This window comes from Fundulus heteroclitus, chromosome 20 (assembly GCF_011125445.2).
Source record: "Fundulus heteroclitus isolate FHET01 chromosome 20, MU-UCD_Fhet_4.1, whole genome shotgun sequence".
NCBI lineage: Eukaryota > Metazoa > Chordata > Actinopteri > Cyprinodontiformes > Fundulidae > Fundulus > Fundulus heteroclitus.
In genome coordinates this window covers 44,263,427-44,280,677 of record NC_046380.1, presented here as the reverse complement: position 1 = coordinate 44,280,677, position 17,251 = coordinate 44,263,427, and the positions used below count along the sequence as shown (strand labels likewise).

At 42.3% G+C, this 17,251-nt stretch overlaps 1 protein-coding gene across 7 annotated transcripts in view; it reads right to left on the bottom strand.

The window, feature by feature from the left end:
- Window positions 1–17,251, bottom strand: part of nfasca (neurofascin homolog (chicken) a) — a 221,432-nt gene that overhangs the window by 134,317 nt on the left and 69,864 nt on the right. For all 7 annotated transcript variants that reach the window (XM_036151486.1, XM_036151482.1, XM_036151483.1 and 4 more), the window contains exons 3-5: window positions 16,585–16,632; window positions 9,938–10,099; window positions 7,693–7,710 (exon numbers count right to left, since the gene is read on the bottom strand). In XM_036151486.1, coding sequence (XP_036007379.1) covers window positions 7,693–7,710; window positions 9,938–10,031 — 112 coding nt within the window. In that variant the 5' untranslated portion in view covers window positions 10,032–10,099; window positions 16,585–16,632. The remainder of the gene's footprint in view (window positions 1–7,692; window positions 7,711–9,937; window positions 10,100–16,584; window positions 16,633–17,251) is intronic.

Here is a 17,251-nt window from a genome sequence, read left to right as displayed (position 1 = left end):
GATCAGTTTTACCTAGGGACCGCATGTTATTTGTGATAATTATGGTAATTGCCTGTGTTGTTAATCTTGTGCGAATCAGCCATGTCAATACTTTGTAAAGCAAGAATTACCCCGCAAATTACCTACTATATTTTGCTGCACTCCTATGATAATACTACTAATCCATGAGAATAGGCATCCCTGTGATTTTTACCACAGAGGGCGGATATGTTATATGATTCTGTGTTTTTTTTTTTCTGAGCACATTTTGATTTGCTTTTGACAAAGACTGGAGGCTTCATTGGTATAGAATACCAAAGTGTTCAAAATGAAATAAATAAATAAAACATTATGAAATAATGACCTATTTGAATAAATAAGATACATATATACATTCTTTTTGAGGCATTATTACTTTGTTACAGCTATTTTATGTAATTTTGAAAGTTATTTTTTATTTTATAATGGTTGTTTTCCCTAATGGCCTATTTGTTTCATAATGGCACTTTTCCGCTGAATCACTTCTGCACATCAGTGTCCGTGGGTTGGACCTACACCCCCATTGGCTGATCCCTAAAAGTGATTAGTTTTTCCTGGTGGCTCCATTAAGAGCTTACTATAGAGTGCGTCCTCAGCTGCGTCATTCAAAGGCTGTATTTGCAGACCGGTGATGTCACAGCGTGCGACAGAGGCTGTAAATGTGGCCGACGAAAGTGTCACTGCGGGTTGAAGAGAATTTCTTTTAACCGAACACAGCAATGGTGGAAAGGAGTAAAAAGCTGTGAATAAAGTTGGATATATTACGTTTTATGTGACATAAAATTAACTTTAATAAAGGTTTTAGGCAAGAAGTTGGCTACGTTAACCCGAAATATCTGCTCGGTGTGTTGACATATTGCTTGATTTTAATGCTCAGATGTGGGTGCGCTCGTGGCGTAGCGGATAGCATGACCCATATACGGAGGCCTTAGTCCTTGACGCGGTTGACCCGGGTTCGAATCCAAGCCGTGATCCATTGCCACATGTCTCTTCCCTTCTTACAACCCCCTTCCTGTTGGACTACTGTCATAAAAAGCGAGCCACTAGAGCTGTGGAAAAAAAAATGCTCAAATGTGCTGGGACCGCAGCTCCCGGCTTGCCTTGTCGCTGACCTGGCGCCAGAGGCTCTCTATGCCAAAAAGATAACACCTTTCTTCCGGCACAATTCCTTTCCAACTCCTGCTGGCTTTCCACAATCAGAAATAATGCAGATATCAAACTGTTCAGTTAGTTCATTATTATTATTATTCTCTACAAATAAATTCATTCAAACTTTGCTCAGAAAGTTAGTGTTTAAGTTGGAAAATAATTATAATAAATTTCACAAATTTGTCGTCAATGAATTTTGTTTAATCGTATATTTGTATATCACTTTAAGAATAAACATTAGACTGATTAATGAATGAGAATAAAATGAAAGATGACAATATTAAAAAAAGATTGTGAGCCATAATGAATATATATAGGGAAAAATAATAGCCATGTACAGTCAGGGGCGGACTAGCCAGCTAGGTTTGGATCACTCTTGATAGCACAAACAAGACATGTCGTTCATACGACTGGCTCGCTCCCACAGAATGCAGTTGTGAGAGCGAAAATACAGACGCACCCCACTTGTCATTCTCTGATGAGGCTGATGTTCTCTGTCTCAGCGCTGCTGTTGCCAGTGACTTTTCTGACCTATGCTCCACCAATTTATTAATTTTCAATAAAGCAACTTCTCGTCTTTTTTCTGTGTTATTAGCGACTTCACGTGAAAGCAGTTCTCCAGGTACTTGACGGAGCATTTCCACTTCTGCAGTCTCAAAGACAGCTGCTCTGCCTCGTCCTGGCTGCAAACTCTGGTGAAGCTTCATTCCCCCCAGCAGTTGGAGAATTCGTATAGGTGTAAAATTATGTGTGTTTGAATTAATTTTTTTACAGGAAAGCGATGTCAATTCAGTGGGCAGCAGTATAGCTGCAAGACCCGGCCCACAAAAACCAGGCCCTTCAAAGGATGCAGCCTTGAATTAAGACCTTGGGGCCTGACTTGAAACGTGTTGGATTGCTTTTGTCTGGGTAAACCAGACAATCATACTGCTCATCCCACCTTGTTTCTCTTGATTAGCAGGCGAAGTGATTCTGCTGAAACGTGTCATTGTGAAATAAAAAGGCCATTGTGAAAAACACCATTATGAAATAAGAAAGAGAACTTAAAAAAATTACGGTCTGAAATAAAAAATGGATGAAATTAAATAAATGTATTTAAACAATAATTTTAAAATATTGTGAAAAATATTAATGTGAAATTATTTTTATTATATACATTTTTATAGAAGAAAGAAAAATATCTCATCATAATGAGCTGATAATTTTACAAGCATTCAGTTATTTCACAATTTCATTGTCACTGTAAATATTAATGTCTTATTTATTCAAGTAGATCATTATTTCATAATGTTTTATTTATTTATTTAATTTTGAAGACCTCGATGTTCCATACCTTGGAGTGTTTAAAAAACCTTTTGGCCCATAACCTACAGCATCAAAAACAAAAGGCTGAAGAGAAGGAACGATCAGAGCAGATCCAAATGTGGACCACACCATGCATTGCACTGTGTGGTATGAATAATTTTCTTGTTTGTAGCCTTCTGTTATACAGTTGGCTTGTGCTGGCTGTAACACTTGATGGAAACATGGGTGGCTGCAAAGCAAAACGCAGCGCGTTAATATCATATCCAGGAGATGTCTGTAAATTTCAGCAAAATATCAGGCTTCGTTTATCCTGTGCAAATGCACCACGTAGAAGGCAGACATAGGGGGGTAATATCTTAATACATGGGGTCCCCATAGTGTATTTATCACTTGCAAATAGGGCTATGTCTCTTCATTATATTGACTGAAGAGTAGGTATGAAATGTATTTCGTATGATGGTAGGCATTGAACAAGTTTCCAACTTGGTAATATAATAAATTGTATTTTAAACTGATTAAGTTTTACAACCGTACTAGCTCTGATACTAGAAACACTGTTTTGGCATTTTAATTCAGGGGTTATTAATTATCAAACCCATTGATTTTGTGCATTATATTAATCAATCAAGCAGTCACTTTCACGCAAGGCATAGCATCACAAAAGGGCCCTATATCAACGACTACCATCTGACTTTGTGGTAGTTCTGCAGTATTGCCAGCAGATGGTGCCACATCTGTTTATGTCTGCTTATCGCACCCAGTGCTGGAATTCTATTTAGGCTAAAAAAGGACTAACAAAGCACTATCAGGATGGAACCTTGGTGTATATAACGTTATTTTAACATGATCAACTAGTTTCTGGTCTTTTTCTGTATAGGCATATAATGTGCCTATGCACCTTTAATGACAAAAGGAAAATTTACAATAGATACCAGGAGATCAGAACATGGAGCACGGGCAGAGTCACAAGCAAACCTTGGGGAGCAAAACACGAGATACTGGGTATGGTAATAGGAGGAGTAAGCAGAGAGCAAATGGAGCAACTGAGCATGTATATTGAGGGACAATGAATGCATGTGAGTAAATCAGGAGATAATGTGAATAAGCTGGGGTAGAAGGAGTGCAGAGATACTGAAGAAGGGAGACTAATTAACATGAATAGAGCTGAACATATATTCAAAGAAACTATCTAACTAATGGAAAGAAAGCGTGTCAGGATGTGTTTCTTGGAGTGGACTAAAGTGCAGACAGGCTGGCAGAGGCATCACTGTGAGTTGAAGAGTTTAATGAAAATAAAAAGCAAGACCATACATAAAGGAAAGCTACATAAAGTGTGGCATGGTAAAACAAACATGTATGGACAAGGGGTGGCTTGGTTTGGCTTGGCATGAACGGGGGGTGGGGGGGTGGTATGAACATGAACATCTCATGACAGATGATCTCCCCCTTAGGGAGTGCATTCTGTTAGTGGGGGGGGGGGACCTAGCCTGGGTTGTCCATCGTCGTATGGGATGTGGGAGTTGTTTTAATGTTAGTGTTAGGGTGGGTTTGATGAAAAATTTCTTTCCTGGGTTTGGGGTTACTTGGATGGCTCCATGTTTGGTTCCTTGTCTTGGTCCTGGTTCATGGCAGCTCTCCGTGCTGGTTCTATCCAGGGAATGGGGGACTTCATGATTCAGGCAGGCTGGGTGACTAGAGTGTTTTGTTTTTGTTGTTGCAGGTTTGGGGGTTGGTGGTGTTGGTCCAGGTTTGCAGGTGTTCAGGTTTGTGGTTGGCTTTCTGCAGCCCATCTCTGACACTGCAGATTGTGGTGCTGCTGCTAGCAGAGCCTCCCTATTCCAGTGGGTTTTCAGAGAATGGGGATGCCTATTGTAGTCAGTGGGGCAGCTGACTTTCTGGCAAAGCATATTGCTCCCCAGTAATTCCTCCCCATCACCGGACACCTCCCTCTGCCTGCCACACATGTAGGACCTTGGGGGGATCACTGGGGTGCTGGGAGGATTTACCAGCCCTGTCTGGTGACGTCCTTGACCCCAATTTTATTTTACATCTTAGACACTTTGATTTATAACATTCTCACAACACACATATATGTAGGGCATCAATGGGGGAAGGGGGGGAGGCATCTCAGAGGGGGGCTGATTGTGTAGGCTTCACTCTTGTTGGCTTCCTCTGCCCCCATTCCCATTTATACATTGAGGGATCTGGGTAGGGTGCATGGGGGAAGGGCACTGGCACCTGCTACCTTTCGGGAAGGAGGGGGGGCAGGCTGCAACAGACACCCCCTTTTTGGCTGTTCCAGTTTTAAAAGCACTTGAGGAAAACATGCAACAACCCGATATTTGAGCAGGCAGATGCAGGCTTGTGGTCTTTCTAACACCCCTGTTTTCCAATTGTCATCCAGAGTCCAGGGCCTGGAGGATTTGGCCACCTGGTCAGGGTCTCCCCTGGAATATGGTGGTAGGGCTTAGGTATGGAGGGTAGGGTGTGGGGGAGGTAGCACCTCAGGGTTTGTGGGGTGGACTCTGGTTGGTTGGCCCGATCGGTTCATGTTGGCCCCATCTCAGGGTGGATAGGCCCTTGGGTTGTCTGGGCTGGGATCGGGGTAAGTGGTGGACCAGGTAGAACAGGTAGACTGGGTTGTGCTGATGCCCCCCCATCTTGATGTTGGGGTTCACCTTCTGGGTTCGAGGGCTGGAATACCCCTCTGGGGTGCCAGTGCCTGGATCTAGGAGTGTGTGTATTGCATCCCCCTTTTTGTTTTTGAATAGGAATGTTCACATGTGGGGGCACTAGGGTGGGAATGTGTGAATGTGACCGTGTATGTGGTTTTCTCTTTGTCTTTTTGTCTGGTTGGGTTTGGTCTGCCTCATCTTCTGGGACATCTCAAGTCTCCAAAAAGTGTGGCCCCCATCCCCCCTGTCCTGCTCTCCTCCGTTGGCTGGTGCCTTGGCCCGCTGGTGTGTTGGTGGTCCTTGATGCCCAGGGCTGGGTGCTCGGGTTGGCGCCGGCTCACTCCTGGTGGCTGCCTTGTGGGGCCTGGGCCCCTGCCTGGGGGCAGGGTGCCCCTGGGCCTCAGGTCTCTGGGCCCATGGCTGGATCCATTCCTGCATACCTGGCAGCTGGCAGAGCCCAGCTCCTGGGAGCTTCAGCGATGTGGTTGTTGAGTGGTTTCCTGGGGCGCCTCTCTGCTCTTCCCTGGGATGTCGGAGGCAGCTTTCCTTGTGTTGTTCCCTCTGGGGAACCTTTGCTCTCGGGGTCCCTTCAGATATCTGGGGTTGTGTTTTCCCTGGGATCTGTCTCAGTGTGTGGGGGGTGGGTCATTGGCTCTTCACAACCACTATTTAGCATTTTTCCTATGGACAAACCTTACACATGCAAGTGCATCCTCAAAAAACAACTCGAAAAGGGAAGGTGGAGGGGGTTGACAGGAGCAGTTGACAAAGCAAAGCTAGAGTTTAGGAACCCTTGTTCCCAGGCAGACCAAGAGATCCAGCGGGCGACCAGGATAAGGAGATAAGGTGGACGACCCCGAAGTCGTCCCAGGTGGATCAAGAGTTTAGATGGGTGACCCAGAAGTCATCCCATGCAGGCATGAAGTTCTGGAGGTCCGCAACACAGGAGGAACCTTGGAAGCTGGTGAGACCGGTGCAGGGGTCTTGACAGCACATTAAGCTGAGCCAGAGGTATATAAAGAACTGCTGCTGCATGGTAGGCTCTGGCTCCCGGCAGAGCATGGCATGGCTGAAGTGATGACAGGAATCTGGGAGCTTGGAGTCATGACAGGGCTCTGAAGGCTGGTGTTGGAGCTGTTGGGAGAAATCTGGATGTAGCTCAGGGATCGGAGGTAATCCCACCTGGACACCCTTGCTGGAAAACTCCAGAACATGGACAGAAGTGGGATCCACCTGTACTCCCTTCTCGGAGAACTCATAAAGGTGAACAGGAGGTGGGTCCACTTGAACACCCTCCTCAGAGAACTCCAGAACATGATCTGAAGGTGTAGACTGTGATGATGGAACCTGGAGTGTAGATGAAAATAGCGGCAATGATGCAGACTGAATCAGGAGAGTGGATGATGATGATGATGATGATGATGATGATGATGATGTTGATGATGATGATGATGATGATGATGACAATGAAATTGATGATGTGGCTGTGAAGCTGGGAGACACTACTGCAGCTGACAAAGGTCTGGACTCCACAGCTTTGAAGGAGAAATCCACCGCCCATGGCGGTGTTGACCACAGCAGGAGGATGGCTTTTACTTAGCTTCTGCTGCAGCAGTTTGGAGGGCCAGAGAACCTGCCCCAGGAGAAGTAATCTTGAGCTCTCTTTTGGCAATTGGTGCTCTAGTATAACTGCTGAGCGGTGTAAATACTTGAATAAATACATAACCCTCTATTGCTGGGTCCTGGTTAAGACTGGATTATTCTGGCAGAATTGTGTTTCTTGTAGCAAATCCAAGTGCAGGTAGGCGGAAGCAGCATGGTGAGTTGAAAAGTTTTATGGAAATAAAAAGCAAGAACTTACCTATTAAAGAAAAGCTACAAAAACACCCAGTATGGTCACAAACAGTCATGGGCATAGGATAGCTTGGCTTGGCATGACGTGACATGAAGAGAAACAGTATCATCCAGCAAGGAGCAAATGAGAAACGTGTAAATGCTTAAATAGCAGGGGAAACGGGTAGGAAGTTTGAGTGTCCTGAGAAGGCAATAGGTTAACTGCATACTGTACGTTTAACCGGATTGTGGTAATGGTCAAGGGTGAGAGACACTCAGCAGAACAGAGATAAAAGGACAGTCTAACTGAGTACACAAGCACAATGCTCAGTAAATATGAATAAAAAAACTAAACTAGAAGGCATAGAAGGCTACAAGTAAAGAAATACATTAACATGGAAAAACATCTAACAAATATGAGTATGAAAACAGTTTTCTCTCTTAATCAGTGATTTATATATCTTTCAGGGGGTCCAAACTTTAACTAGGGAAGTCGTTCACTGATAGCGAAGTGCATGCTTCACCAATTTACAGACTGCCCGGTCATGCTGTAAAATGCATGAGCCATAATAAACTCAGTAGTAGAAGGGTTCTGAAGTATGCTGAAGGACATTGGGTCAACAGTAGAAGGACACTGTAGATAACAGATGTTAGTTCTGCTAACTGCTGGTTGCATAGACGCATAAGCAATGACATGATAAGAAATACTTACGGTCTTGCTGAATCTTTGCTGTTAGTCCAGAGTAAAGCAGAAGACAGACATAGAAGATGTGATGTGGTTGTTAATATTATGAAAGACATACTGTTAAATCTTATTGTGTCATGTTAAAACTGGAGGAAACAGGTTTTGGGAAAGTAATCACGTTAGAGCTTAGTGGCTCCCAGCTCATCCACTCTCCTTGTTCTGACCAGTTCACAAGCAGCTGGTTAAACTAAGATGATTCTTCGTGGTGACAAGTTAATGCTATTCATCAATATGTTGTTGAACTGAGAGCTCTTTGACTTATGACATTTTTATTTCAAATGTGTAATCTGTATTTGCTTCTTTTCTCTTAAAAATATTGACACTCTTAAAATAAATATGCTTTCTTTCTTTTCAAAATTAACCTGAGGAAGCAACACAAATCAAGACAATGTGGAATGTTGGAAGGTCAGAGAGAGGTAGACCACCTGAGAGTCACTGTTACAATCCAAGTTATTGCCAGAATATAATATCTTTGTCTAATATCTTCAAAAGAGAGTAGTGACATTTGGACTGTAAAAGAAACTGAGCACACTTACCTATAAGAAGTGTCAGTGAAGTATAAGGAGTGACCAAATGAGAGAAAACATGCATACTTTGTTAGATCATTCAGAAAAAAAGCAGCAACAAAACATCTCTGTGCATTAACCAAAAGAAAGTAGTTAGAAACTGGGGTAGAGAATAACAGATTTGAAAGATCCACATACTTGCTTCATTAGGGGGCCCATACATAACAGGCTTATGTTTGGTCAACAATTATTATGGTCAGTGCACTTTTGCATAAATTAGAACACTACAACAAAATGAGAGAGCACCAAAAAATTATCAGGTGGTGTATGAGTACATAATGTCACCCTCTCTGGGTTTGGTGTTTGTTTGTTTTCTTGGACCTTAAGCTTTTATGTTATGTTGTTTTGAGAACCTCTGGTTTAATCAGTGCTTCCTTTTTGTTCTATAAGTGTCATGTTGAGTAGGTTTCATGAAGGACCCAATTGCAGACATAATGGCAAACACAGCATTTCAATAACTGAATCAAAACAACTTACAACAGGCAGAAGGAGCACAAACAAAGAACAGGGCAGGAAAATTAACCATGAGGCAAAACAACCAAAGAAACCAACAACATGCAGTGAAACTGGGGAGCTCATATGTAGAGGGAAGTGTGGAGAAAGGCATTGCAGACACAGGTGAGACTAATCAGATGAACGTAAGGAACAGCTGACTCTAATAAAAGCAGAGGAGCTCAGGGGAGGAGAGATATGAACAGGATCTGAACAGAGACAAACAAGGAATGTGACAGAAAGTAATACAAAATTAATGACAATTAAATAAGACAGCAGAGAAGACACAGAGACATAAAGAAACCCAAAAACTCAAACATCTACAGATCATGACACTAAGAATGGCTGGTAATGGTGGCACATAGAGATCAGAGACTCAATTGTTTATTGTTAGTCATCAGTGTATCTACGTTTCTGTTTCCTAGGGTTACTTCAAGTTCAGAATGACTCAAAAGAAGCTTTGCACTTGATAACCCTTTGTTTTTGCTGTTGAACCACCTGTCCTCTGAATCCCTAGCTGGTTATGGCAGATGGCTGCTTGTTCTGCTGGAAGTTTCTCTCTTATAAGGTTATATGGTAGTATTGCCACATACTTGGACAGTTTTAGAGACAGTTGCAGAGTCAGAGACAGTTGCAGAGTCAGTGACTCTTACCAACTGGCATTATTTGATCATTTGGTCTGAGGATATGATGCAATGTCATCTAATTTCTCTCTAATGGATACGTGTGTGCCACATCAAAAACACATAATTGTTTAGGGTTCAAAGGTCTGTAGAGTTGAATGCATATGTGTGTGTGTGTGTGTGTGTGTGTGTGTGTGTCTTCTTTCATGTCCTGACTACCAAGTACTGTGTGTTATAGACAACAGAAACAGAAAATCTTGCTAAATGTGCTTCTCTTTAAGTTTGTGAATACTGCAAATAAAAACCACATGTGTTTTTACCAGCAGCCCCTCTGTGACCCTGCATGAAAAAGTGTATATAAAAAATGAATGGATAGATGGATGTTTTTTTTTTAACCAGAAACATTTCCTAAAAAGAAATTACCCCCATATGTTGTGTCATTATTTTTTGTAGTCATGACAGTTTGAATCTTTTGTTTTTTACAATAGTATTTACAAGTTTCTATGAATTTGTGATTGTTTAGTGACTTACGATCTTGAGGAACTTCGATGCCTGCTATTTCTTGCCACAGCAGCAGCAGTAATGACAAGAGAGTCAGGGCAGCATGCCCACCCTTTCCCAACATTTCTCTCCCTCCAGCTGTTCACTTGTACTCCTACCCTCTGATGATTGGTCAGATGGTTCTTCTGACAGCTTTGAGTGAAGACACAGACACAAATAGTTAGAAAGCAAAAGATTGTGTAGCAGAACATACAATATTTACGTAGGTCATGCAATGGTGAGTGTGCGACTATCTTTCATGTCTGCCCTACATTTAAAGCTCAGTTGATCTGTGGCTTTCCACAGAAAGCACTTAATAATGGACATTAAGAATAGTATCAAGCTGCATGCATAGGTAGATAATAGATACTCACAAAATGTATATCATTACTTTGTCCAAATAGTGTTGTCAATAGCATCACAGTTTCTTAAAAAGGTTTTGAAAAAATCTAAATGTAATATTTAACAACAATGTCATTGCACAAAAAGTGAAGCCTTGTGGTTACTATTATTATTATTATTATTATTATTATTATTATTATTATTATTATTATTATTATTATTGGTTGCTGTCTAAACGTTCTCCAAACTTTGAGCTAAAATTTACAGCTTTATGAGATTTTTTTAATTTTTTCAGCTGCAGTGAGATTAGTTTCATAGGTTGGATTTCACACTGGGAGATCTTTGGTCAAAGGAGCGGTGACTCCTCGGCTGTGGTCTGCCATGTCAGTGGGGAGAGCTTCCAGGCATTCCATGGCTGCGAGCTGCTTTCAACAGGCACCTCTATGAAAGCAGCCTTCGGCTCCCCCGACTGTTCTTAGGGTTTTTTCCCCCTTTTTTTCCCTTCAGGTGTGGTTCATGGTTTGTAAATGGTAAAATTATATTTTGGTTTGACACCCTCTGTTCCTAGTGGTCGTTAGTATTAATGTTCTTAATTAAAGTTTTTCTGGACTTCCTCAGAGAAAACCCTTATCATTTCTCCTCACCCTTCAGCCAATCACTGAAAAGCAGTGATTAGCAAAACTAAAGGCCACTAGGTTTGACCCAGCTCTTGAACAGGGCTGGAAAAAACCAGGGTGGACCTGAAAAAAACTGGTCCTGAAACACTTGCGAATGGTCAGTGGAACAGGATCTTTATTAGCATCCTCGGAATCTTCCTTTCTAATGCGCCTGCTCCACACGATGCCAACCCACATCAAGATCGCGTTGAACATGCATATATATTTGTGTCCGATCCCTGTTAATCAAATAAAAATAAATCAGCTATCAGTTAAGGATATTGGTGATTTTTGCTTAACAGAAGAATGCAGTGTCAAGAGCCCTAAGCTCTGCCTCTGTGTTTGTTCTGCTCTCACTATAACAGAAATTCTCTTGCTTATATTCAATTCACTTTTATTTCTATAGCGCCAATTCATGAAACATGTCATCTCCCTAGTGGAGGAGTTCAAGTATCTTGGGGTCTTGTTCACGAATGAGGGGAGGATGGAGCGGGAGATCGACAGGCGGATTGGTGCAGCGTCTGCTGTGAAGCGGGCGCTGTACCGATCCGTTGTGGTGAAGAGAGAGCTGAGCCAAAAGGCGAAGCTCTCGATTTACCGGTCGATCTACGTTCCTACCCTCATCTATGGTCACGAGCTTTGGGTCGTGACCGAAAGAACGAGATCCCGGATACAAGCGGCTGAAATGAGTTTTCTCCGTAGTGTGTCTGGGCTCTCCCTTAGAGATAGGGTGAGGAGCTCAGTCATCCGGGGAGGACTCAGAGTAGAGCCGCTGCTCCTCCACGTCGAGAGGAGCCAGTTGAGGTGGCTCGGGCATCTGGTCAGGATGCCTCCTGGACGCCTCCCTGGTGAGGTGTTCCGGGCACGTCCCACCGGGAGGAGGCCCAGGGGAAGACCCAGGACACGCTGGAGGGACTATGTCTCCCGGCTGGCCTGGGAACGCCTTGGGATTCCTCCTGAGGAGCTGGCCCAAGTGGCTGGGGAGAGGGACGTCTGGGCCTCCCTACTGAAGCTGCTACCCCCGCGACCCGACCCCGGATAAGCGGAAGAAGACGGACGGACGGACGGATGTCATCTCGAGGTACTTTACAAAGTCAAATCAATCATATTATACAGATTGGTCAAAAATTTCCTATATAAGGGAACCAGTTGATTGCTTCATAGTCCCGACAAGCAGCATTCACTCCTGGAGAAGCGTAGAGCTACAGGGAGAGTTGTCTGCATTGTCAATGGCTTTGCAGCAATCGCTCATACTGAGCAAGCATAAAGCGACAGTGGAAAGAAAAACCACCCATTAGCGGGAAGGAAAAACCTCCAGCAGAACCGGGCTCAGTATGAACGGTCATCTGCCTCTGCCGACTGGGGGTTACAGAAGACAGAGCAGAGACACAACAAGACAGACAAAAAAGCTCAGAAGCACACATTGATCCAGTAATCTGTTTTACATTAGATGGTAATAGCTGGTGATCTGTCTTCTCTGGATGATGTCACAGTTAACAGAACGTCAGACCAGGTGTACCTACTATGAAGAAAAAAGAGAGAACAAAAAATTAAAAGCTGAAATGACAACAGTCATTTCAATGTAATGCAATGCAAATCTGGAGAACAGTAGACTGGAGAACAGTAGAAATCAGTAGAGTGAGAAAAATAGGCCCTGATGTCCTCCAGTAGCCTAAGCCAGGGTAACATAAGCCACTCTAACTATAAGCTTTGTCAAAAAGGAAAGTTTTAAGATTAGTCTTAAAAGTAGACAGGGTGTCTGCCTCACGGACCAAAACTGGGAGTTGGTTCCACAGGAGAGGAGCCTGATAGCTAAAGGATCTGCCTCCCATTCTACTTTTAGAGACTCTAGGAACCACCAGTAGACCTGCAGTCTGAGGCGAAGTGCTCTGTTAGGAACATACGGGGTAATCAGAGCTCTGATATATGATGGAGCTTGATTATTAAGGGCTTTATACGTTAGAAGAAAAATTTTAAATTCTATTCTTGATTTAACAGGAAGCCAGTGAAGGGAAGCTAAAATTGGAGAAATATGATCCTTCTTGTTAATTTTCATCAGAACTCTTGCTGCAGCATTTTGGATCAGCTGAAGACTTTGAACTGCATTTTGTGGACTTCCTGATAGTCACCATTCAATTGCTATAAAATCTTGAGTTTGGCTCTCAATAATAGGCTTTTGAAACTCCTCCACAAGGTTGAAACTAGAGATTTAACCCTTGGGCCTTTGAACCAATGAACTTTACGGAGAACTTCATTGTATCCGTACCTATCAGATTATGTCTTTTACAAAAAGCCTTCCATGCTTTAATGAGGTACACTAAAAATAGGATCTATCATAAGTCTGACCTTGCAGGAAAGCAGAAGATGAGAGGACACTATTCTAATTTATAATCAAATATAGAAGTTACTTTAAAATTTTCCAATCACATCCCCCACCACATTATTTAATTCACTTTAGTTGTCTGTGCATGCCAGTTTTGGTCCGTGAGGCAGACACCCTGTCTACTTTTAAGACTAATCTTAAAACTTTCCTTTTTGACAAAGCTTATAGTTAGAGTGGCTCATGTTACCCTGAGCTACCTCTATAGTTATGCTGCTATAGGCTTAGGCTACTGGAGGACATCAGGGCCTATTTTTCTCACTCTACTGATTTCTACTGTTCTCCAGTTTTGCATTGCATTACATTGAAATGACTGTTGTCATTTCAGCTTTTAACTTTTTGCTCTCTCTCTTTTTCTTCATAGTAGGTACACCTGGTCTGACGTTTTGTTAACTGTGACATCATCCAGAGAAGACAGATCACCCGCTATTACCATCTAATGTAAAACAGATTACTGGATCAATGTTTGCTTCTGTGCTTGTTTGTCTGTCTTGTTGTGTCTCTGCTCTGTCTTCTGTAACCCCCAGTCGGTCGAGGCAGATGACCTTTCATATTGAGCCCGGTTCTGCTGGAGGTTTTTCCTTCCCGCTAATGGGTGGTTTTTGTTTCCACTGTCGCTTCATGCTTGCTCTGGATGAGGGATTGCTGCAAAGCTATGGACAATGCAGACTCCCCTGTAGCTCTACGCTTCTCCAGGAGTGAATGCTGCTTGTCGGGACTTTGAAGCAATCAACTGGTTCCCTTATATAGGAAATTTTTTACCAATCTGTATAATATGATTGATTTTGACTTAAAGTGCCTCGAGATGACATGTTTCATGAATTGGCGCTATATAAATAAAATAGAATTTAGTTGAATTGAATGTGTTTTTTGCATATTTCTGTGGCGATGTCACAGCGCCATCAATGGGCCTTGCATACCCACAACAGCGTTTTCAGGGGTACTGTCCTTTCACATTTTTTAAGCTCATCATTTTTGGAAATTTACCATGTTCGTATTAATGTGAACAGGGCCTTAGAATATTACATCAGACCAATATGGGGAAAGATTAACTGCCTGATAAACCACATTTTTTGAAAAGCTGAGATTATTGTTCCAACCCAAAGACTAGCCATGCACCAGGCCTAATTACGGCCAAAAGCAACATAACATGCCCCAATCTAAAAGAAATTCCGGAACATATGAGACACAAAGTCTTTAGTGCCAATCTGTCCAAAAATGGTTGCAAAGCTATTTTGGCTTTGGGACTCCAGTGAAAAAAACACGGGACAGTGGAGAACCCTCCTAGGAGAGGCAAGCTATCCAAAATTACCACATAAGCACATCAATGATTCATCTAGGAGGTCACAAAGGAACCCAAAACAAATCAATTTATTAAATAACTTGTTGACGAACCCCAAGACTGTGGGAAAATTATGATGTGGACTGATGAGACAAAAGAGAAACTTTCAGAAGGTTTTGTTACTTCCAGAACAAGAAACATAACTTTATACTGACATTTAGACATGGTGGCTCAAAAATCCTACAGTTTAAACAAATCTGCTGTAGAGAGTGTACCAAATCTCTTCATTGCCAATTATCAGAAATGCTTGATATTAGTTGTTGCTGGCAAGAGTGGAACAAAGGTTTTTAGGTGTAGGTGTAAGGGTCAGGTACAATTACTTTAGATTAGAGCCAGGTTGGGTTGGAAAGCTTTTCATTCCTGAATAAATAAAATTATCATTTGAAAACTGCATTTGCTCAGGTTGGTATTATATTGTTTGATGATATGAAACAACTAAGGGTCTGATTTTCAAAAGGTTTGCATGTATTAAAACGTGTAAACTAATTAGTGTGTACAAAGCTGATCTTCATACCAGAAGCAAAGCAATATTCATGTATAAAATGAGCAGAACAGTGGGTGGAAACATTTTTGAGTCTTGATGAATATGCAGATCACTTGCTAATGACCAAACCATGGAGGTTTGGTCAGGGTTCAGTCCAAGGACTGAACCCTGGGGTACCCCACAAGTGACCCTAGAGTACGAAGAAGATTTATTATCAACATGAACAAACAATAATCTGTCAGACAGATAAGATTTAAACCAGACTAATGCTTTCCTTAATCCCTACAGTATGTTCAAGTCTTTCTAGGAGAATATTGTGATCAACTGTATCAAATGCAGCACTGAGAGCTAACAGGACAAGTACAGACACAAGTCCATTATTTGAGGCCATGAGAATATCATTTGTGACCTTCACCAGAGCTGTTTCAGTACTATGATGAGCTCTGAAGCCTGACTGAAACTCTTCAAACTTACTTTGTAAGTTTTCACTTACCTGATTAGCAACTATTTTCTCAAGAATTTTAGATAGGAAAAGAAGATTAGATATAGGTCTGTGCTTTATTAAGTCATCTTGGGCAAGAGAGGGTTTCTTAAGTAAAGGTTTAATAACAGCTACTTTAAAAGCCTGTGGTACATATCCATTTGCTAAGGATTGATTAATCATGTCTAAAATGGGGGCATTAATCAAAGGGAACACCTCCTTAAATAACTTGGTTTGGATTGGGTCCCTGTTATTCGGGGACATGTGGTAATTCTATATCACCGGGTCCACAAGTTATCCTCAACTCCCTCCCTACTAACTCCAGCACAGGCTCTGTAAAGTATCCATTCACCCATTATCTATACTTATCCATGCAGGTTTGCAAGGATCCATTCATTTTCTAACACATCTTTCCCGTGTCGGGTCACGAGGGGTGCTGGTGCCTATCTCCAGCTGTCAATGGGCGAGAGGCAGAGTACACCCTGGACAGGTCGCTAGTCTATCTCAGGGCAACACAGAGACAAACAGGACAAACAACCATTAACGCACACACTCACAGCTAAGGGGAATTTAGAGAGACCAATTAATCTAACAGTCATGTTTTTGGACTGTGGGAAGTTTATTCTGTGGGAGGAAGCCGGAGTACCTGGAGAGAACCCATGAATGCACAGGGAGAACATGGAAACTCCATGCAGAAAGACCCAGGGCAAGGGTAGGACTTGAATCCAGGACCTTCTTGCTTCACTCCGCGCTACCCACTCCGCCGTTTGCAAGGACAAGTTATTTTGGGGCTTCCTTGGTTTAGACCTACTGTTCCGCTCATTTTACACACTTAAATTGCCTTGCACCACGCATGAAGATCAGTTTTGTACACCCAAATTATTTTGCACATGATTTAATACATGCAAACCTTTTGAAAATTTGGCCCTATGTATAATGTAACACTGACTCACGGTGGCTTTGGTAAATTTCCTTCCACTCTGACAATACCCCCTACAGACCTGTAGAGAAATAAAGACAACACATATGCATTAACAATACATACATTATTTTGAGAGAAAAACAACAAATAGTTAGATAATTTTGTTGGCTAAAACTATGACTCTACATTAAATCATCTTTGCAGAACAAATGTATAAACAAATTCTGTTTAGGTCACGAAGGCCATGGCATGGATTATACTAAACCGGACATTAGTTAATGAATACTCAGGCTCCCACATACTTGTTTGGGATTGAGTCTGTAGACGTCCGTGCTTGATACTGTCTATTCCCCTGCTTCGTCCCACCAGCACAAAGTATGGGAAAAATTAGAAATGTGTCCCAATAAATGTAGGCAATTGGTCACTGACCGAAGCAGTATATTGTGAATCGCTCAGCACTTGAGTCACTCACCATTGTACTGCATGGATCAGTACATGTTTCAGTTGTGCTGTCACTGAGTCAAGATTCACCTACTGGACAAATCTAAGACTGTCGCTGAGGACAAATTCACTCTGCTGTATCGTCGCTGATTTATTCAGGGTGAACTTAACTTGGCCTGTGAAGCCCTGTGTTACGCCTTGAGTGAAGAGTGGCTCTGATGCAGACAGAACTATAAAAATCATCTACTGGTATGCCA